A 24,193-nucleotide genomic window follows, 5' to 3' on the forward strand; every position below is an offset into this window, starting at 1 on the left:
AACAAGTCAAAAGTCTGAAATAGTTTTTTCTTCAAAAGCTTCCTCTCTGTTTGACGTATATTGTGTGGGTTTTTGAGTCATACAAGTTAGTAACAGAAGAATAGACTTGTGACAGAGGCATCTCGGATGAAACTGTTGTCGTCATGTTATGCATGTGTTTAATCAGAAGCATAAACTAGTCTGTGATACTCTTCAACAGAATACAAATGATTTTTTTTTGTTTGCTTGTTTTTCTGGGGTGTTTTTTTTTTTTTGCTAATTTATTATTATTATTATTATTATTATTATTATTATTATTATTATTATTATAAACATTTGAAAATGTAAAACTTGTACCAACACTAAAATGCAGATAGAATTGTGTGTGTAACAAACAAAGATTTGGAGATCTATAAATTATATATATATAATTTTTTGATCTCCAAACCTTTGGTTTTTTAATAAAACAAGACTATAAATGAGTGTAAGACTGTTGATATTTGACAATATTGGTATCAAGTTGAGAACAAATAGTGTGTGCTGTAAGTGCTTAATTAGAGGGATTCAGATCAACCTTTTCCAGTGAGATTTTTTCAAATTAAAAAAAAAAAAAAAAAAAATTATATATATATATATATATATATATATATATATATATATATATATATATATATATATATATATATATATATATATATGTTAATTACTCCATTAATACTTATTTCTTACTCTAGATCTTTTAACTTTGCCCAATATTTGGGGTGTTCAAAAACTAAAACTATTATTATAGTTCTGTAAAAGCAGAGATGTGAAAAACCCACACAAGTTCAAATCTCCTGTCTATTTCTCTGTGATTGTATGCTCATACCTGCTCAGCATTTAGAGTCAGGGATATTCATGGGTCAGGATAAGGATTACGATGAGGAATAAGCTCCTGTTTTAATCTGGCTAAAGAAGTAGGACATGTGATCACATGATGATCAGCAGGTTGTGTTGTCCTTCATATAAAATGTTTGTGTTGGACACATGCTGGATAAATGTCTAGATCTTCATATAAATGTACAAAAATTATTACATAAACTGATATAAGCAGCAAATTAGTTACATGTTTATTAAGTATGGTAAATAATGAATAATAACTGAATGTGTTGAACATTTTTTCCTCAAGTAAGGAAGTAATAGTTGGTGTTTTTGTCTAGTTTGTGAAATCCTGAAGTTATCCTCATCCATGTACACTGCCTGGCCAAAAACTATAAATTTGCCATGTGGATTTAAATAAGCAAATAATTAAGAACCTTTGATTGGATTGCTTTGAGTGGCAACCACCTTGACTCAAATAGGCTTGAATATTAACAAGGGGAAGACCAAGGTCCTGAAGGTCAACACCACAAGCAGTGACCTGATCAATATGGAAGGACAGGTGCTGGAAAAGGTGGAAGCTTTTACCTACCTGGGCAGTATCGTTGACAACCTGGGAGGAACCGATGCTGATGTGAAGGCATGAATAGGCAAAGCAAGAGCAGTATTCCTTCAGTTGAAGAACATTTGGAACTCAAAGGAACTGACTCTGCAAATGAAGATTGGGCTGTTCAACTCCAACATCAAGTCAGTTCTTCTATATGGAGCAGAAACCTGGAGGACAACTGTGGCAACAATGAAAAAAGTGCAGACTTTTATCAACACCAGTCTGTGAAGGATTCTCCATATCTGCTGGCCGAATACCATAAATAACCAGGACCTCTGGAAGAGAACCAACCAGCTTTCTGCAGAAGAGAAGATCCTGAGATGGCACTGAAGGTGGATTGGCCACACACTCCACAAGCCAGCCTCCAACATCACCAAACAAGCACTCACCTGGAATCCCCAAGGCAAAAGGAACATGTGGCACCGAGACCTTGAAGCTGACACCAAAAGAATGGGATACACCTGGAGCCAATTGGAGTGGATAGCCCAAGACCAAGATGCCTGGAAATCCCTTGTCAGAGGCCTATGCCCCAGGAGGGGTAGAAGGCGTAAGTAAGAAGTTTGATTAGATAATTACTACAGTGATTAATGTTTCAGACGGCAACAATTTTTTCACCCTAACTGATGCAGTGAGTAGCTTCTCATTTCTTAAACAACCAGGTATAAAGATGTATCCCATGGTCGTGGAAAAGATGTTCCTGTTTTTCAGAAGGGTCAAATTATTGGCCTGCATCAAGCAAAGAAAACAACTAAGGAGATTACCAAAATGACTGGAATTGTGTTAAGAACTGTCTCATGCATTATTAAAACCTGAGAGGATAGTGGTGAACTGTCAACTTTGTGGAAGAAATGTGGTCAGAAAAAAATTCTTGACCGATCGTGATCAGAGATCACTCAAATAATTGGTGAAACCGAATCATAAAAAAAAAAATTAATAAATAAAGAAAAATCAACAGTAGAACTCACGGCTATGTTTAATAGTGAAAGTAAGAGCATTTCCACATGTGCAATGCAGCAAGAACTCATGGGATTGGGACTAAACAGTTGTGTGGCCAGAAGAAATCCACTTGTTAGTGAGGATAATCAGAAGAAAAGGCTTCAATTTGCTTGGCAGCATAAAGATTGGACTCTTGAACAACAGAAAAAGGTCATTTGGTTTGATAAGTCCAGATTGACTCTATTCCTGAGTGAAGGGCATGTCAGAGTAAGAAGGGAAGCACATGAAGCTATGCATCCATCATGCATAGTGGCCACTGTACAAGTCTCTGGAGGCAGTGTTATGATCTGGGGTTGCTTCAGTTGGTCAAGTCAAGGCTCAGCGACTTTATGAGGCAATAAAATGAAGTCAGATAACTACCTGAATGTACTGAATGACCAGGTTATCATCACATCAATGGATTTTTTTCTTCCCTGATGGCACAGGCATAAAATTAGGGCTCAGATTGTGAAAGAGTGGTTCAGGAAGCATGAGGAATCATTTTCACAGATGAATTGGCCACCATAGAGTCCTAACCCTAACGGCACTGAAAGTCTTTGGGATGCTTGAGAAGATTTTACAGACTGGTTCGACTCTCCCATCGTTAAGACAAGACCTCGGTGAAACATTCGTGCAACTCTGGATGGAAATAAATGTTGTGATATTGCATCAGGTTGTTGAAACAAGGCCATGGAGAATGTGTGCTGCACTCAATGTTACATATGGTCCAGTGAAATAAGAGAGTGTGTGACTTGTCTCATCTCATCTCATTATCTGTAGCCGCTTTATCCTTCTACAGGGTCGCAGGCAAGCTGGAGCCTATCCCAGCTGACTACGGGCGAAAGGCGGGGTACACCCTGGACAAGTCGCCAGGTCATCACAGGGCTGACACATAGACACAGACAACCATTCACACTCACATTCTGTGTGACTTGTTTTTTTTTTTTTTTTGTCTGAGCAGTGTATTTAGCAGGATATAAGATAGAAATAAAATAATAAAAAGGAACTTTCAAATAAAACATCAAAATATGATATTATGAAATCATCCAGAAGACCAGAAAAGTGATTATACTGGATGACACACTGTGATCATGTGATTATCTGATATGAACATAGAAAGAAAGAAAGAAAGAAAGAAAGAAAGAAAGAAAGAGACAAAAATCCTATCACTTCTACTTAAAAACAAACTTACTTACACTACTGTTCAAAAGTTTGGGGTCACTTTGAAATTTCCTTATTTTTGAAAGAAAGGCACTGTTCTTTTCAATGAAGATCACTTTAAACTAATCAGAAATACACTCTATACATTGCTAATGGGGCGGCACGGTGGTGTAGTGGTTAGTGCTGTCGCCTCACAGCAAGAAGGTCCGGGTTCGAGCCCCGTGGCTGGCGAGGGCCTTTCTGTGCAGAGTTTGCATGTTCTCCCCATGTCCGCATGGGTTTCCTCTGGGTGCTCCGGTTTCCCCCACAGTCCAAAGACATGCAGGTTAGGTTAACTGGTGACTCTAAATTGACCGTAGGGGTGAATGTGAGTGTGAATGGTTGTCTATGGCCCTGTTTACATTATTTCAAATCAGCGGATCATCAGATTAACGTTTTTAAAACGATTCGCGTACACACAGCAACGCCAATACACGATTCGCGTGCACACAGCAACGCCAATACACAGATACGCTAATCACATGACTAATTAGACAGCACGTCACATGATCCCAGTGCATATCGGGCATGTGCAAGTCACTCACCACTTGCAAGTGGAAGGATGGCAAGCGAACACCTTCTCCAGCAGATAAACACACCTGGCTGTGATGTTCATGTTCTCACTGAGTTTAAGTGCCTGAAGGAGGTTGAAATGTGTAAATAAACCTCAGTGCAGCTCAGCGCTTCCTCCTGCACTCCAAATCACTCTGCCCTGAACAGCGAGTGCCCTCTGGAGGGTGCGCACTCCGGCCATGCGTAGCTCACAGAGCGCGCGAGTGAAGCGCATGAGCAGTGATTCGGGACTGAGCCGCTGTGTGTGTGTGATCCCAACGCCAGCAAATCAGGAAGGTGGATGTCACAGTGACGTTATCCAATGACGACATCAGCTAGAGCTCAGCACAGCGTATCAGCGTATCCTCAATGTTTACACAGCACCGGACCAGACACGAACTGGATTGAATACGTGGGCTCTGGCGGATTCCCGTTTCCCGGCGTTTTAATGTGAACGGACAGTGCATCCGCGAAGAAAACGAGACAGATACGGTCTAATGTAAACTTGCCCTATGTGTCAGCCCTGTGATGACCTGGCGACTTGTCCAGGGTGTACCCCGCCTTTCACCCGTAGTCAGCTGGGATAGGCTCCAGCTTGCCTGCGACCCTGTAGAACAGGATAAAGCAGCTAGAGATAATGAGATGAGATGAGACATTGCTAATGTGGTAAATGACTATTCTAGCTGCAAATGTCTGGTTTTTGGTGCAATATCTCCATAGGTGTATAGAGGCCCATTTCCAGCAACTATCACTCCAGTGTTCTAATGGTACAATGTGTTTGCTCATTGCCTCAGAAGGCTAATGGATGATTAGAAAACCCTTGTACAATCATGTTAGCACAGCTGAAAACAGTTTAGCTCTTTAGAGAAGCTATAAAACTGACCTTCCTTTGAGCAGATTGAGTTTCTGGAGCATCACATTTGTGGGGTCGATTAAATGCTCAAAATGGCCAGAAAAATGTCTTGACCATTGTAACAGTTCTAACGAAGGGTGGAGCACAAAGGACAGCAGGACAGAGATCAGGTTCGTAAACAAGGTTTTTATTGCCACACTTTTCAGTGAAACATCAGTAACTAACACAGACACACACACACACAACCGGCGTCTGGTTCGGGGATGAGCCCTCTGCTCTCGTTCTCCCTCCTTAAGTAGGGCACGGTCACTGGGAAGATACACACAAACGCAGGTTAATTGACATCAGGTGTAGTGATTCTGCCACTTACCTTCCCTGACTCCGCCCTCCTGTCACAGACCGGTGCTTGACCACGCCCCCACTGCCACATACCCCTGCCACCCGACTCAGGCCGGGCGGCCGTCCGGCCTGCAGCCGACTCCCCTCCCCCTTGATGGGAGAGGAGGTCTGCCACGACCATCTGCGACCCCGGCCTGTGGACCACCTTGAAATTAAAGGGTTGGAGTGCCAAATACCAACGGGTGATCCGCGCGTTGGCATCCTTCATGCGGTGGAGCCACTGGAGGGGCGCGTAGTCTGAACAGATGGTGAAAGGGTGCCCCAGCAGGTAGTAACGGAAGGCGAGGACCGCCCACTTGATTGCCAGACACTCTTTTTCTATTGTGCTGTTGCGCCCCTCATGCACCGACAGCTTCCTACTGATGTATAGGACTGGGCGGTCCTCCCCCTCCACCTCCTGGGACAAAACAGCCCCCAGCCCTCTGTCCAATGCATCCGTCTGTAATATAAAGGGGAGAGAAAAGTCAGGGGAGTGTAAAAGTGGCCCCCCACACAGTGCGGCCTTTACCTCAGAAAAAGCCCGCTGGCATTGCTCCGTCCACTGGACTGGATCTGGTGCCCCCTTTTTAGTGAGATCAGTCAGTGGGCTGGTGACGTCCAAATAATTAGGTATAAACCTCTGATAATAGCCAGCCAGCCCCAGGAACTGTCTCATCCCCTTTTTGGTCTTGGGCCTCGGGCAGGCCGCAATTGCTGCGGTCTTGTTAATTTGGGGACACACCTGCCCGTTGCCCAAGTGGAAGCCCAGATACCGTACTTCCACCCGCCCAATCGCACACTTCTTCGGGTTGGCTGTGAGACCCGCTCGCCTCAGCGACCTAAGGATGGCCCTCAGATGTTCGAGATGCCTCGGCCAGTCATTACTATAGATGATAATGTCATCGAGGTAGGCGGCCGCATAGGTGGTGTGGGGGCGGAGGACCCAGTCCATCAGCTGCTGAAACGTAGCGGGCGCCCCAAACAGCCCGAACAGAAGTGTGATGAATTGGTGTAAGCCGAACGGTGTGGAAAAGGCCGTTTTTTCTCGGGATAGTGGACTCAAGGGGATCTGCCAATATCCCTTCGTTAAATCCAGCGTCGAATAAAAACGAGCAGTGCCTAGTCGATCGAGCAACTCATCAATACGAGGCATTGGGTACGCATCGAATTTAGACACCACGTTGACTTTTCTATAGTCCACACAGAACCAGACTGACCCGTCGGCCTTGGGTACCAAGACCACCGGGGTGCTCCAGTCACTGTGGGACTCCTCGACAGTGCCCATTTCGAGCATGGCCTCGAGTTCTTCCCGAACCACTTTTTTCTTGTGTTAGGGTAGCCTGTAAGGGCGGCTATGCACTACCACCCCTGGGGGCGTCTCAATGTGGTGCTCTATGAGGTTGGTGTGGCCGGGCAGGGGCGAGAACACGTCCGAAAACTCGGTCTGCAACTGGGCAACCTCCGCGAGTTGGGTCGGGGAGAGGTGGTCTCCACAGGGGACCGGAGAGGTACGTGATGCCAGTGTTCCCTTTTGAACCTCCGGCCCCAGCTCCACCTTCTCCGGAACCACCGACACCAATGCCACGGGGACCTCCTCGTTCCAGAGTTTGAGTAGGTTGAGGTGGTAAACCTGTAGCGCTCCACCCCTGTCCGTTCACCTCACCTCATAGTCGACGTCCCCGACTCGCCGTGTGACCTCAAAGGTTGCCACTTGGTGACTAATTTAGAGCTCGATGTGGGCAACAGTACGAGTACTTTATCTCCCGGTGCGAACTCTTAAGGCGCGTACCCTTGTCGTACAGGCGGGTTTGCCGTTCTTGGGCCTGCCGCAAATTCTCCTGGGTTAGGTGCGTGAGTGTGTGGAGTTTTGCGCGCAGGTCAATAACATATTGAATTTCATTTTTACTTGGTGAAGGTCCCTCCTCCCAATTTTCCCGCAGCACATCTAAAATGCCGCGCGGCTTATGCCCATATAATAATTCAAATGGGGAGAACCCCGTGGAGGCTTGGGGGACCTTTCGCACTGCAAATAACAAGGGTTCAAGCCATTTATCCCAGTTATGTGCGTCCTCACTTACGAATTTTTTAATTATGTTCTTGAGGGTGCGATTAAACCGTTCAACTAAACCGTCCGTTTGTGGGTGATACATGCTGGTGCGGATCGGCTTAATACCCAATAACCCATACAGTTCGTTCAGTATTCGTGACATAAACGAGGTGCCTTGATCAGTCAGAATCTCTTTCGGGATTCCAACTCGGGAGATGACGCGGAAGAGTGCCTCCGCAATACTGCGTGCTGAGATATTGCGAAGAGGCACAGCTTCCAGGTATCGCGTTGCATAGTCCACCAGAACTAATATAAAGTGGTACCCTCATGTTGACCGATCTAATGGCCCGACGAGATCCATCCCAATTCTTTCGAACGGGGTCTCGATTAACGGTAGAGGGCTCAAAGGCGCTTTTGGAATGGCCACTGGATTTACTAACTGGCATTCGCGGCACGCCGTACACCACCTACGGACATCGCCGCGAATCCCCGGCCAATAGAATCGGGCCATTATTCGGGCTAGTGTCTTATCCTGCCCTAAGTGTCCAGCCATGGGATTAAAGTGAGCTGCCTGGAATACCAATTCCCGGCGGCTCTTCGGAATTAAAAGCTGCATGACTCGCTCTTTAGTTTGAGTGTCCTGTGTCACTCGGTATAATCTATCCTTCATAATCGCGAAGTAGGGGAGGGACGGGGTGGCGCTCGGCTGGATATGACCATCAATTACTCTCACTTGGTCAAACGCATGCCGCAGAGTCTTGTCTCACGACTGCTCTAATGGAAAATCCGTGAGGGATTCCCCAACAGAGAGAGGAGGGGCTGGCAGCTCCTCACTCTGACGCGGAGATGACGTAGACGGCTCTGTGACAGCTGCTCCCGCCAAAGCGACACCGGGACCTCCCCCTGTTAAATGGCAGGACCCACTCTTCACTAAGTGTGTCATTAAATCCTGAAATCCCGGCCAATCAGTCCCCAAAATTATAGAGTGGGTAAGGCGAGGATTAACCGCCGCCTTCACTATAAATTTTTCCCCTCGGAAAAAAATGTGGACCGACACCAAAGGGTAGCTGTGAACATCACCGTGCATACACAACACCTTCACCCCCTGTGCTCCCCCCAATGCCTCATTTTGCACCAGGCTTTGGTGAACTGAGGTCTGATTACAACCAGAATCCACCAACGCCTGATATGTATCCCCTTGAATACTCACCGGTATGCGATACGCTCCGGCCCGATCAAGGGTGACTCCTGGCGCGTTGGGGATCCGAACCACCGCGCCCACCTCCATTACCATGCACTGTTGTTGGAGGTGGCCCGGCTCCCCGCAGTGCCAGCAAACCGGCCCGGGCTTCCTCTCCGCACCGGTGTTCTGGGGGTCACTCACCTGAGGGGGGGGAGACAGACACAGAAGGGAGAAACGGGAGGGCACTGTGGGTGTGGCGGGCCGGCACAGGTGGCGCCGGCCCCCGCCTCCGTGATGGGGGAATGGGGCGAGGACGAGACACAGGAGGAGAGGGGGAGAGAGAGAAGTGGAGAGGAGAGAAGAGGCTGTCTCCTGTCCTGCCACCGGGACAGCCGCCATATGGTCCTCCGCCAGCTCGATTGCCTGATCCAGCGATGCTGGGCGGTGGCACTGGACCCACTCCGCGGTTCCTGCTGGCAAGCGAGCGACGAATTGCTCCAGTACCACCTGGTCGATGATCCCCTCGACGTCGGGGTTGTCGGCCCTCAACCACCGCCAGCAGACGTCCCGGAGTTGCTGGCCAAACGCGAACGGCTGGCCGACTTCCTCCAAGCGCAAAGCGCGGAAGCGCTGACGCTGCTGCTCAGGGGTGCACCCCACACGCTGGAGGACGGCCCGGAGGAGGTCCGCGTAGGCCAGCCAGCGGTCGGCAGGGAGCTGTAGCGCGGCCAGCTGCGCCTCTCCTGTTAGCAGGGGGAGGAGGCACGCCGCGCGCTGCTCCATCGGCCACCCCGAGGTCTCCGCGACTTGCTCGAAGAGCATGATTAATGCCTTGGGGTCGTCCTGCGGGCCCATCTTGGTTAGGGTGAGGGGGGATGGGCCCGCGGTGGGAGCGCTGGTGGACCCCGCCAACGCGAGGAGGTGCCGGAATGCCTCACGATCTTCTTGCTGGGCCAGCACCAGGGCCTCGAAGCGCTGTTCCTGTTCCTTTCGGAGGGTGACTAGCACCTGGTGCTGGCTTTGCTGGGCCATGGCGAGGGCGTGGACCAGTTCGGCGAATGTGGAGGACTCCATGGGGCTGATCGGCTGCTGTGCTCCAGGTCCCTGGTTTCGGCACCACTTTAACAGTTCTAACGAAGGGTGGAGCACAAAGGACGGCAGGACAGAGATCAGGATCGTAAACAAGGCTTTTATTGCCACACTTTTCATTGAAACATTAGTGACTAACATAGACACACACACACAACTGGTGTCTGGTTCGGGGATGAGACCTCTGCTCTCGCTCTCCCTCCTTAAGTAGGGCGCGGTCACTGGGAAGACACACACAAACGCAGCTTAATTGACATCAGGTGTAGTGATTCTGCCACTTACCTTCCCTGACTCCACCCTCCTGTCACAGACCAGCGCTTGACCATGCCCCCACTGCCACAACTATATTTTCTATTCATTTTACAACTTATGGTGGTAAATAAAAGTGTGACTTTTCATGGAAAACACAAAATTGTCTGGGTGACCCCAAACTTTTGAACGGTAGTGTACTTTTGGTCCCTGTCATATTATGATGATGGGGGACCCTTGGACGCTGTCAGTCATTGACACTCGTGTCTTTCGGCTGCCTTCGTCTGAAGGTGGGCCTCGCAGAGCTTTCCCGATGAGAGAGCGGCCCACCAAGCGCTGCTGTTCAGCGCAATCTGGTACCAGTCGGCATTTATTCTGAAGAGCCGCAGGTCCTCCTTGGCACAGTCTTTCCAATGCTTACCTGGATGACCCTTATCGTGCTTGCCCTGCTTAAGTTCACCGAACAGCAGTTGCTTTGGTTTTCTAGAGTCATCCATTTGTGCCACATGACCGAGCCAGTGTAGTCTGTTGTTTCAAAGCATGGTCTCGATGGTAGTAGACTCAGTGTGGTGGAGGACCTCAGCATTGGTCTTACACTGCCACCACTTGATGTTCATTATCTGTCAGTGCAATCTCTGGTGGAAAACTTCCAGACGGCAGATGTGGTGGACTAAGGTCGGCCATATTTCGGAACCATACAGGAGAGATGGTAGGATTATTGCCTTGTAAACGGTCAACTTAGTTGACAGACTAAGGCCTCTCCTGTTCCAGCATCTAGCACGCAAAGCACTGAAAGCTGCAGCAGCGCGAGAGACTTGACATTGGATCTCGGGGTCGAGAGTTGCATCATCTGACATGTACATACCAAGGTACAAAAACATGTGTGCATGCTTTAGTGGATGGTCATCAATCATGATGGAGGGGGAGTGATTGCACTGTACATGCATTACCTCCGTCTTGGATTTGCTGATGGTCAGCCCCCAGGTGTCGCAGGCACACTTCAGTGCGCTGACACCTTCCTGTATGGATTCAGGAGATGTAGTTACCAGGGCGGCGGCATCAGCATAGAGGAAAAGAAAGACAAAAATCCTATCACTTCTACTTAAAAACAAACAGTTCATCCATTTTACCAGCCAAAAGACACCAAAGCCTCGCCCACTTGTTCTCAACTGGAGAATAAGACCAAGGTTCAAGAAAAGTTCATGTTTGGGTCAAAGTTCACCCTGATAAAGTCAAAGTGAAGCAAGCGTAACTACAAGAAAATGCAAATGAGCGTCTTCTATATAGCGTGTCTGTTCCCCTTCAGTGATTTGTCTTTTCTGCTGGGTGAATTTTATTCCTGTTTGGTTTGGTTTAGAAGAAGAAGAAGAGTCTAGTTTTGAGGTTTCTCCTGTATCACTATAGAGCAAGGAGTTAAAGTCGTAAATGCTGTGGCTACACTATAAAACTTGACACCACTGTAAAGGAAAAAAATAAAAATCCTTCTGAGATGGCATTGATAATTTCCTGTTGGCTGTTCAAAAAAACCAAAAATGTTCCATCTGTCAAGCATGAGAAGTAGAAAGCTGCTATTTAAAACCAAGACAACCTACTGTAGCACATACCTTAAACAATAGCTGTAATTGTGTGATTGTCGAACAGCAGTGTTGATTTTCTCATATCACTGCAACATTTTCTGATAATGAAGCTTTCTCACATAATAGCATTTCATTCATAAATGTGACATCAAAATGCTCCTTTGTATTTATGATAAGAAAAAAACGAGAACTGTTTTTTTCTCTGATAGCAGATAACAGAATTGGTCAAAAAGTAATGCCAGATTCGTGGAACAAGGACAGAACATGTGTTGCTTCGCCTGGGGTCATCTCTATATCTGAGGAACTGTAGGATTCAAAATTAGTTTAAAAAAAAAAGCCGTTAACAGTTTGCCTCCAAAATTGAGGATATACGTACTGGACCTGTCTAATAACATTCCACAAGTCGTACTTGCAATGCAATTTCAAGGCAATATCAAATGAAATAAAGCCATCTCCTCGATGACATTAAAGAAGAATGAGATCAAATAAAGAAACTGCAAGCCAGAATTTTGTAAGAGCCAATCTTCCTTCATCTTGTTTCATCAATAAAGCAGACTAAGTGCTCTAAATAGAAATATTAGAAACACAAAAACATATGTACAAAAGCAGTGCAATTTACTCGTTACAGAGAACGTGACTTTTAACAAATCAATGAATTTGGTGTCATTTATGCTTCAAACATTTCTCTGAAGAATGGCTTGATGATTGAGTCACTCAGAACTTTTATTCTGTTACTCTTATTCGTTTGAGATTTTTGTGATTGTTGCCATTTATTGTTAATGTGTGCTTATGAGCCATATTTTATCCTGGGTATGACTTTAAATTGTAACCGGTGGTGAGGTGAGTCTCAGGTCCAGGAGGGCTTGAGGATTGGGGAAAGTAAAGTTACCTCTTAATCACCATTGCTCCGAGGTCCACTCTGACCTAGAGTGGTAGCACCTGCCTGTGTTCCAGCTATGGGTTACATAGTACATCACCAATAAGGTTCTGGCAGCAGCTTTTCGATGCAATGTGAAAGATGAACCCAACAGGGTCAATGGCACACCACCAGATGGCATGTGGAGGAGCCACTCAAATGGCCAATGGATGGCATCACTCGGCAAGTCATTTGTCACTGCAGGGCAACTTCCATACCCGTCAGGTCTGTGGCACTTTTGTGCACCACTTGGCATCAGGTCTCGAGGTCCAGAGAGACAACACGATAAGGGCACGACATCGTTTGTCTTACCTGATTGTGCAAGGTGCTTCACTAGGAGAGGAGAATAGTATGCAAGAGCTCACAAAGCCTGACATTCCGTGGCAGCTCAGCTGGGCCGTTCGTGCCACCACTGCAGGCGACTCTGTCACTCTGGTGCAGGCCTTGCAGCCCATCTGCATTTTTGCACATCCTAATGAAGCAGTCATCATCGCTAGTGATGGACAGCTGATGGCAACAATGATGAGCCGCAGTTTCCAGTGTTCCCTGTTTCTTTGTTTTTTGTTGCTTCAACCTTTGTTTGTTTTCATGTTTGGATTATGGATTATGGATTACCCTAGTTCGTTGTTATCTGTCTGTGCTCTGACCCTGGCTTTAATAATAATTACAGGATTTGTTCTAAGAAACAAGAGTTTACACACTGGCATCATGCATTCTCTAAATCCTAAATCTTTAGGTTTTCGATAATCCGAAAATCTGTAGGTTTCAATCTAAAAAGAAGTCAAATTGTTTATACAGAATTAAAGAGATTAAACCGAAATAAATAAATAAATAAATAAATAAATAAAATCAGTACTGCTCCTGTACAGAGTCCATAGCAATACTACTGTAGGATGAATTCAATGCAGGCAAATCCATCCATGTGAAAAATGGTCAAAGCCCGAACACCAAGACTATGGGGAGTGTAGGACAAAATTATGAGGCATGGCCAAGGTAGAGATGTGAAGAAAACCGGAAGTAAACAGGAAACGCTCATCATAATAACCTCCCGGCAGCAGAACCCTTCTTTTATTAATCCCATAATGCCTATGTAATGTTCAGAGCAATAAATCATTTTTATTAAGCTGCATTTTGAACTTTTATTCCAGTTTTGTAACATTTTACAGACTGGAATCAATTTCATGTGGAACTTTTTTTGAGGTTTAGAGGTAAATAAGAATGACAGAAATTGCAGGTGCTGTCTATTGGTAAAATTTCAAGTGGGGCCAATTTATTATGACCAACTATTCCTCATTGCTTACTAAACATCCAGAAGCACAACTATGGTATGATAATAATAATAATAATCTCATCTCATTATCTCTAGCCGCTTTATCCTTCTACAGGGTCGCAGGCAAGCTGGAGCCTATCCCAGCTGACTACGGGCGAAAGGCGGGGTACACCCTGGACAAGTCGCCAGGTCATCACAGGGCTGACACATAGACACAGACAACCATTCACACTCACATTCACACCTACAGTCAATTTAGAGTCACCAGTTAACCTAACCTGCATGTCTTTGGACTGTGGGGGAAACCGGAGCACCCAGAGGAAACCCATGCGGACACAGGGAGAACATGCAAACTCCGCACAGAAAGGCCCTCGCCGGCCACGGGGCTCGAACCCGGACCTTCTTGCTGTGAGGCGACAGTGCTAACCACTACACCACCGTGCCGCCCATAATAATAATAATAATAATAATAAAAAGTGTTGCCAGGCAAAACAAACCTCACCTGGTAGCACTTATGATAAACATGAAGGAAGATCTCATCTCATCTCATTATCTCTAGCCACTTTATCCTGTTCTACAGGGTCGCAGGCAAGCTGGAGCCTATCCCAGCTGACTACGGGCGAGAAGCGGGGTACACCCTGGACCAGTCGCCAGGTCATCACAGGGCTGACACATAGACACAGACAACCATTCACACTCACGTTCAATTTAGAGTCACCAGTTAACCTAACCTGCATGTCTTTGGACTGTGGGGGAAACCAGAGCACCCGGAGGAAACCCATGCGGACACGGGGAGAACATGCAAAATCTGCACAGAAAGGCCCTCGCCAGCCACGGGGCTCGAACCTGGACCTTCTTGCTGTGAGGCGACAGCACTAACCACTACACCACCGTGCCACCCCATGAAGGAAGATATCATGAAAAAATAGGTACCCTATGGGTATATGTGGCTACTGCTTACAAATAAAACTGTTTTCTGATAGCATGTCCATACAGTAAAGGTAGCATATATGTTTACTCTATGAGGCAGTAGCCACAAAAATAAAGTGTAATCCAAAAATGAACAATTTAAAAATCACAGAAGTAAAATATACCAAGTGTCTGTATTTTATATTATTCTACTCTTACCTCTTACAGTTTTCGAAACTGAAACCTCCGAACCGAGACTGACATACACACGCTGTCGCCATGACCCAAACTCTTATTTCCCGGAAATGGCCCGGTGCTTGAGCTCAGTGGAACGCACTTTCCCTCTGTAATAAGCATAAACATATCTGAAAGCAATTTCTCTAGTCTAGTCTATTTATTTTGAATGGTGAACCGAATTGTGTACACTCACCGGCCATTTTAATTGGAACATGTGTATGTGCACGTGCAGTGTGCGTCTGTTACACTTACATTCTTACAGCACGATGACGTTGTGGCTAGCACCGCTATATAAGGCAGTAGCCACAACAAAAATAATTTTGACCTTTTTGGTGACCTTGACCAGATGACCCTCAAAATGTTGTAGGTTCTATTTGAGACCAATGCCCATCTATCTTGAAAGTTTCATGAAGATTGGTCCAGCCATTTTTATGTAATATTGTTAACAAAAAAAACAAAGAAACCCAACTGAAAACAATACCTCACCCGCGGTGGACTCCGTCCCGGGTGAGGAGATAATAATAATAATAATAATAATAATAATAATAATAATAATAATAATACATTACATGGCCAGTTTTTAAGACAAACAGATAATGAGGCTGGAAAAGAAAGATGGTTGTGGCTTTAAGGAACTGGAATAAAATGTGAAACTGAATCATTAACTTTAGCAGCCCAAGAACAAGCAATAAGAACAAATGTTATGAATGCAAAGATTGATAAAACACAGGAAGAGAGCAAATGTCAGTTGTGGGGAGAGGTAGACAAAACAGTGAATCACACTGTAAGTGAATGTAACATGCTTGCTCAAAAAGAGTATAAATGTAGGCATGATTGGGAGGGAAGAAAAATTCATTGGGAACCATGCCGAATAAAGTATAATGTATCTGTAACAGAAAGATGGTTTGAACACCAACCAGAAACAGGAACAGAAAATGACAGCTGTAAGTTACTGTGGGATTTCAACATCCAGACTGGCCATGCCATAGAAGCCAGATGACCTGATGCTGGGTATCTGGTTATTTAGCACAAAAATCTTTTAGCACAAATCTATGTTCTTTAGCACAACTCTGGATTATGGTCACAATAATCAAAAATAAATACTCATCTTGATAGAGGAAGGGGTTTATTATGATTGCTTAGGGACTGGAAGCTGGAATTTCTGCTGCTGTGCATGTTAAGGATCAGTTGTTGATCCCTGAAAAGTGGACTGAAAATCCGATTCTTTGGTGTCTTTGGATATTTGTAGTGAAGCCATAACAAACCTTACATTGTCAACACCTTCACAGATAACTTCAGTCACTTCTGATCATCTCACAAATTCAACTGACTGTCAATAATTACTCATTTGTTGAATTAATTAACTGGGGGATTATGTCTCTTGCCCTGCTTGACAATGTGTTTTGCCGACTAAGAGCGGAATCTATTCCTAAAAACTAACTCAAATTATTAAGTCAATTTAATATCATATATCACTGTTTTCATATCAAAAATGGCGGTTTCAAGATGGTGGAGTGGGGAAATACAATCGCTTATTTTCAATCCGAATCTCAGCAACATTCAGAAAAAAATCCATCAAACATCTTTAAACATGATCAGTAAGTATTCATAATAAAGATTAAGTGTTCTTGGATCTTGTGCTAAAGAACTTAGATTTGTGCTAAAAGACTTTAGGTTTGTGGGGGCAGTATGGTGGTGTAGTGGTTAGCAGTTGCCTCACAGCAAGAAGGTTCTGGGTTCAAGCCCAGCAGGTGACAGGGGCCTTTCTATGTGGAGTTTGCATGTTCTGCCCGTGTCTGCGTGGGTTTCCTCTGGGTGCTCCGGTCACAGTCCAAAGACATGCAGGTTAGGTTAATTGGTGGCTCTAAATTGACCGTAGGTGCAAATGTGAGTGTGACTGTTTGTTTGTCTCTATGTGTCAGCCTTGCAATGACCTGGCAACTTGTCCAGGGTGTACCCTGCCTCTCGCCCATAGTCAGCTGGGATAGGCTCCAGCTTGCCCGCAACCCCATACAGGATAAGCAGTGATGGATGAATGGATGGACTTTAGATTTGTGCTAAAGACTTTTGTGCTAAATAACCATAAACCTGATGCTGCACTGATTGATAAAGAAAAGAAAGAATGCAAAGTAATAGACTTTTCCATACCGTAAGACAGTAGAGTAAATGAAAAAGAGATAGAAAAAATAGAGAAGTACCAAGACCTAGCAAGAGAACTACAAAAGCTATGGAATATAAGAACAAAAGTCATTCCAATCGTACTAGGAGCACTCGGTACAACACCAAGACAATTAATGAAGAGATTAGATGACCTGGGTATAAGAACAAGAATCACTGAGTTGCAGAAAACTGTTGTCATCCGCAAGTCCTTGAAATTTGAGGAATCTTATTGATACTGAATTCCATGAAATTATTACCACTGACAAAAATAGTGCGTGACACAATACATAATAATACTACTACTAATAATGTAGCATATCAGTTGGAAAAGTGCTTTGCACTGACATACACCATCTATATCCAGGTTTGTAGAGCCAAATCAATGCTAATAGTGGTCACATTGTCTGAGCCAGCAGGACAGAGGGTGACTTTGGTGTCTAAGAACGCTCATTCATCTAATGTGAGCGCAACTCTAAAAGCGCTGAGGTTCATTGAAAGTTCAGAGTACTCCACTGAATAATAAATGAACTCAGATAACATATGTTTCTGTTTTAATCCTTTTAGCCCAGTGTTAAAGACTCACAAATCTGCCTCTAGGACCAGCAGTAGGACCTTGAAACTTGTGTGTTGGATGCATACAGATTATTTGATCACAAATCCAAGGGGACCAAGTTTAAAATTTACACTAAAGTTGTAAACAAAATCACTGCTATTGCAAGTGTGCCTGTGATACTCCAAGCAACAGGAAATGTATGTATATTTACATTTCTATATAGTATCAGTCAAAAGTTTGGATACACCTTCTAATTCAATGTTTTTTCTTTATTTTTATTAATTCAATGACACTTTGTGCCTTAAAATAATGATGGATGTGGTTTCTGTTTACTTATTTGAGTGGTTCTTGACATAAAAATATGGATTATTACAGTTGTGGGGCGGCACGGTGGTGTAGTGGTTAGCGCTGTCGCCTCACAGCAAGAAGGTCCTGGGTTCGAGCCCCGGGGCCGGCGAGGGCCTTTCTGTGTGGAGTTTGCATGTTCTCCCCGTGTCCACGTGGGTTTCCTCCGGGTGCTCCGGTTTCCCCCACAGTCCAAAGACATGCAGGTTAGGTTAACTGGTGACTCTAAATTGACCGTAGGTGTGAATGTGAGTGTGAATGGTTGTCTGTGTCTATGTGTCAGCCCTGTGATGACCTGGCGACTTGTCCAGGGTGTACCCCGCCTTTCGCCCGTAGTCAGCTGGGATAGGCTCCAGCTTGCCTGCGACCCTGTAGAAGGATAAAGCGGCTAGAGATAATGAGATGAGATGAGATTACAGTTGTGGATGGAATAGGGCTGTTTACTGTATTTTTATTATTTACTGTTTGAATAGCTCAAGGTGAAGGTGGGACTTCATCAAGGATCTGCTTTGAGTCCTTTTTTTTTTGCCATAGTGATGGATAGCTTGACGGACGAAGTGAGGCAAGAGTCACCATGGAACATGATGTTTGCGGATGATATTGTGATATGTGATGAAAGTAGAAAGGAGGGTGAGCTGGGTTTGGAGGGATGGAGGTATGCATTGGAACGAAGAGGAATGAAGGTGAGCAGTAGCAAAACAGAATACATGTGCATCAGTAAGAATGGGGATGAGAGTGTAGTGAAGATGCAAGGAGTAGACGTAAAGAAAGTTGGTGAATTCAAGTACCTGGGGTCAACTGTGCAGGGAAATGGGGGCTGCGATAGTGAGGTGAGAAAGAGAGTGCAGGCAGGGTGGAGCAGTTGGAGAAGGATTTCGGGAGTCATTTGTGATAGGAAAATCCCAGCAAAAGTGAAAAGTAAGACGTATAAGACAGTAGTGAGACCAGCTGTGATGTATGGATTGGAGACCGTACCCTCAACGAAGAGACAGGAGGCAAAGTTGGAGGTGGCGGAGTTGAGGATGTTAAGGTTTGCGATGGAAGTGACAAGGTTGGACAGGATAAGGAACGAGCACATCAGAGGGACAGCACATGTGGACAGCTTGGGAATTAAGCTAAGAGAGATGAGACTGAGATGGTATGGGCACATCCTGAGAAGAGATGCAGAGCATGTTGGAAGGAAAATGTTGAGGATGGAGCTGCCAGGCACATGAAAACGAGGAAGGCCAAAGAGGAGATACATGGATGTGGTGAGAGAGGACATGAAAGTGGCAGATGTGGTAGAGAAGGATGAGGAAGACAGGGAGCAATGGAGAGAAAAGATCCACTGTGGTGACCCCTAATCAGGAGCAGCCAAAAGAAGAAGAGGACTGTTTACTGTTTGATCTCAAACACTTTAAGAAGGCAAGAATTTGTACTAATTAACTTTTGATGAGGCACAGCTGTTAATTGAAAAGCATTTCAGGTGACTACCTCAAAAAGCTGGTTACATTACATTACATGGCATTTAGCAGATGCTCTTATCCAGAGCGATGTACAGCAGGTGCAAAAGTCAGGTATACGGAGTGCTGAACTTCTAGACAAGAAAGTTCCAGTGCCAACTGAACAAGTGACAGCAATACCTGGTATAATATTCTGTTGAAGTATCAATACTCAAACAGCCAAGGAAACAAAACAACCATATAAAGTAAAACTAAATAGAGAACTCAAACAGCTAACCCCAGGCTAGACAGTACACAACCTGGGTTGGTCTAGACAGATACAGAGTTACATAGTGGGCAGGGAAGCAGGGGAGAGGTGCAGCTTGAAGAGGTGAGTCTTCAGTCTGCACTTGAAGGTGGTCAGGGAATCGGCAGTTCTGACCCTAATGGGAAGGTCATTCCACCAACGAGGAACCAGGACAGACAGCAGTCTTGAGTGGCTGGGGAGGAGCGGTGAGGAGAAGGAAGGGCCAGGCCAGGCTTGTAGTACTCAAATCCAGGACTCAGACTTAAGTCCGGTTCATGCCCTAATTTTAAGGACTCGTGACTTGACTTGAACTTGCGCACTGATGACTTGAACTTGGACTCAGACTTGTGCATTAACTGCATTCAGACTTGTAAACTGAAGATGAGGACTCAGGTTTTTTCTCTATTTTTTGTAACATGCTATAATAATTTGGCATAAGATATCAATATCTACATTGATTTTTATATTAATTTCATGCAAGAGTGTCACACCTGCATGCCTTGGTGCGTGCATCAGATAGACTCTCGGGCACACTCTGGACAGTGCATGCACTAAACGGACTCTTGCATGCACTGTAAACGACTCACACCTGCACAGGATTAAGGCACAAATCAGCACGCCAATATAAAAACTGTGAAAACACACTTACACAAAGTATTGAGTTGCGTTGCTGACACATTACTGAGCCTTATTTCCTTGTTTGGTTTCCTAATCCCTGATTTCCTGTTTCGTGTCTTTGATTCTGCCAAGTCTACGGTAGCCTGTTTGTGCCTCGCTTGACCTATTGCATGTTTCACTGTTTTACGATTTTGCCTGCCATTCTGGATTGTTTACCTGTCTTCACTTGTATTAATAAGCACACCTTCTGCACTTACATCCGTCTCCCAACCATCTCTAACAGAATACTTCACACTCCCTGATAAAGTGAATGCACAGTCACCTGTTCATATGTCATGTTCAGGAACAAACTGATGTTAATGGCGCTGAAACAGCCACCGTCAAATGGTACGGTAGGAGTCTTGTTCTCGGATTCGACTCGGATCAATAATGAACTTGACTCGGACTTAATTTGAAATTTTCTTTCATGACTTGGACTTGACTTGAACACTGGGGACTCGAGACTGGACTTGAGGTTAATGACTCGACTACAACACTGGGCCAGGCGACCAGTAGTAGTGGGCCGTAGGGATCTGACTGGTGTGTAGGGGCGGATCAGACTCTGGAGGTATGCTGGCCCTAACCCCTTGACTGCTTGGTACAGTAAGCTAGCACCAATGTCTTAAATTTGATATGATTAACCTCCTAGGGCTTAGCGGTCACATGCGTGGACAGCACTTTATGGAAATTCGGAACAAGAATCCACATATGTGGGCATACTTTTTCTCTAAAAGTACATCTTATCAAAAGATGATGCTTAGTTTTTATTCTAATCAGGTTCTAATAAGCCCAAATAGCAAAGAGAAATAAAAAATGCATGTAAAAAAACAGCTTGGGCCTTAGGAGGTTAAGATAATGCCAGTAGTGTGCAAAGGGTCATCAAGGTAAACGCTGGCTTCTTTGAAGAATCTAAATATGAGACATTTTGGGGTTTTTTTAACACTTTTTTTGTTTACCACATAATTCCATTTATGTTCAATATGTTATTTCCTAGTTTTGATGTCTTCAGTATTGTTCTACAATATAGAAAATACAGAAAAACTGATGAATGAGTAGGGGTGTACAAACCTTTGACCGGTGATGTAATTTGATAATAGAAAGTTAACATTGACAAAATTAACCAATTACCTCTAATTTCATTGGATGCTACTGTCAAAAAACTAAGAGGAAGCAACAATCTTGTTTGTACCACGGGCGATTGCTCTAAGACAACGAGGGAGGCTCAGCCTCCTCTAAAAATGATGAACATCATGTAGGATGAATTGCGCTAGGCTTATGTTATAGCCGACCTTATAACATTGCTATTTCAGATCCAGAATCATAGAAATATATGTGCTCAACCCAACTACAGTGTGAAATCATTCCGCTATAACTTTCCCCAGTTCGCCTAATGTGTGCGTGAGTTTTTCCCCCTCGTGACAACGCGATGCAGCCCAGCCTCAGTGGACTTCAATGGCATTTGGGATCTATGCGCTTTCAATATCAAAATGCAAGACGATTATTGGACAAATACTGCAAAAATGCCCGCCCCACGGACTCCCAGCCTCAGTGGACTTCAATGGCATTTGGGAGCTATGCGCTTTTCAATATCAAAATGCAAGACGGTTATTGGACAAATACTGCGAAAACGCCTGCCCCATGGACTCCCAGCCTCACAGTGGGAGGGACATGGCAAAGCTTTCCGCGAGGAGACTGGTGATTGGTGAAAGCGGCCGGATATTTTCTTTGATTGACAGCTCGTTTCAAATATAGACAGGCAGTGGTGAATCTCAGTTCAGTCCCATGCGGATTTGCAAGTGCTGTGGTGTATTATAAGAGATCAGCTTACATTTCGATTTCATTCATTACATAAGGTTTCTACCAGCTTTTTTAGTTTGTATATATTTTCATTGTAAATAAAGTGTAAATATAGTGTTGTCAAGTTTGCTATCTTAGTTCCAGAAATTTCGTTTATTTGAGTGACTGAACTTGAACTTGAGGGGGCTAGTCAGCTAGCAAGAAAGTTGCGCACGGATGCCAAGCATTGCTGATTTAATTTTGGCGAAGCCATTTGCCAGTCTTCCTTTCGAGGAAAAAATTAAAATTAAAGAGCAGGGTAGACCAATGCCTCAAATTGACTTGGTGAAAAAGGTAGGGAATAATACTCATTCCTTTCAGCTCTCCTGGTATGAGAAAGTGAATTGGCTAACAGCAAGTGACCCACATTAACAACAGTAAATAGGCTACTTTAGTAATATGTCATGGATGGACCAAAAATATAGAATCTATTTAAAATGTTTATGCTGAGTATATTATATTGGAATATATATTTTTCTGGATATGAATTAAACACAGCTACAATTTGGAAAACATTTTTAAACAAAAACACAGCCGAGAACATTTCACACTACAGACCTGGATTAAAAGTGAAGGGTTATCAAAATTGTCAATAAAACATTTCTCAGTCAAAATAAGTCAAATATAGGGAAAGTGTCATTGAATGAAATGTGTGGCACCCAGCTCTATGTTTGGCTCCCCAAGGTCAGTGCTTGTGCCTATTCCAGAACACTCTACTATTACTGCTGAGGTTCCTGACAAAGAGCTGCTTTCAATAATGATCAATTTTTAAACAACATGCCACAATTTTAAAATATAAAATGTTAAAATATACCCCCCCAATGCCACCATCATGTATATTGGACAGTAGGCTAATGGGCCAAAAGAACCTGTTATTTCACAGTTTGTGACCCTGCCAACAATCAGTCAGATCAGAGGCAAGAGTATGGGCAAAATTGATGTGTTTTTTCTTTTTTCTTTTAAAATCTGGAAATATCGTAACCAACCAGCCTCCCCTGTTTGAAAGACTACCAGCCGCCACTGGTTTGTACCTGTTAGTTTCATTCATTTAAATTCAGATTGTACTCGTATTCAAACTTGTTTGGAGGGTTTTTTTATTTTATTTATTTATTATTTATTTATTTACAGTTTCCTGTATGCATTTCAACCTTATTTTGCTTTCTGTGGTTGTCAGCTCTTGGAATGCATAATGTGACACACTCACTGGCAGCTAAATTCCTGCTATTGCCACCAAAGACAGCTGAAAACAAAGTTCTGGCAATGTCAAAAAAATTTAAATTACAGTCTCAGAGTGCAATGACCGCTGCTTCAACGCCGATTTAAAAGCTAGCAATAAGAAGATGGAATAGGATGACATGAAGCTCACAGAACAGCCACATCCTAATGGACTGAAAAACAAAACAAAACAAAACAAAACAAAACAAAAAACTTATTACTACCATTTCTGTAACTCCATTTTCTGACTGAAGATATAAGACATAAACAGAATGTAGCAATTTTCTTTAATCATGTGTCTATCTTCATATAATCTTCCTATAACCTGACATATAAAACACATTAGCACACGGTCTGTTATACAATTTGGGAAATATATATTTTTTTTTCTTGAAATCATCTTGTACAGCATTAAATAATAGTATCATGAGTGCTGTAATCACAGAGTCGAAATTCTGATTTAACCAGCTCGACATCAGATGTCCATCTCAATTCAGCTGCAATACTGTATATTTGATCACTGACTTTGTGATGTTTCTCCTTTAGCTGTTTTATGCAAACTTGGTTGCTACTGGATCTGAAATTGTAACTTTCCTAAAGACGTCCACCTCATCAGTTTCTCAAAACATTACCCTGAAATGTCTCACGTCATCCCTTTTTCCTGAACGAGCCTTACTTTCAGGTAAATTCAGCAATAAAGGGCCAGGCAAGAGAAAGAGAGAGAGAGAGAGAGAGAGAGAGAGAGAGAATGAACAAAGCAGACAAGAGAACCCTATTTGTGTTCCATCAACTTACATTTGTGTTGATGTTTACGTAGATG

General features: G+C 44.1%; 1 protein-coding gene across 1 annotated transcript in view; it reads left to right on the forward strand.

The window, feature by feature from the left end:
• Positions 1 to 1,387: 1,387 nt before the first annotated feature.
• fstl5 (follistatin-like 5) overlaps positions 1,388 to 24,193 on the forward strand; it is a 427,630-nt gene continuing 404,824 nt past the window's right edge. The window contains exon 1 of the mRNA XM_060926685.1: positions 1,388 to 1,477. Within this exon, the coding sequence (XP_060782668.1) occupies positions 1,388 to 1,477 (90 nt within the window). The remainder of the gene's footprint in view (positions 1,478 to 24,193) is intronic.

Source organism: Neoarius graeffei, chromosome 8 (genome assembly GCF_027579695.1).
Source record: "Neoarius graeffei isolate fNeoGra1 chromosome 8, fNeoGra1.pri, whole genome shotgun sequence".
Taxonomy (NCBI): domain Eukaryota; kingdom Metazoa; phylum Chordata; class Actinopteri; order Siluriformes; family Ariidae; genus Neoarius; species Neoarius graeffei.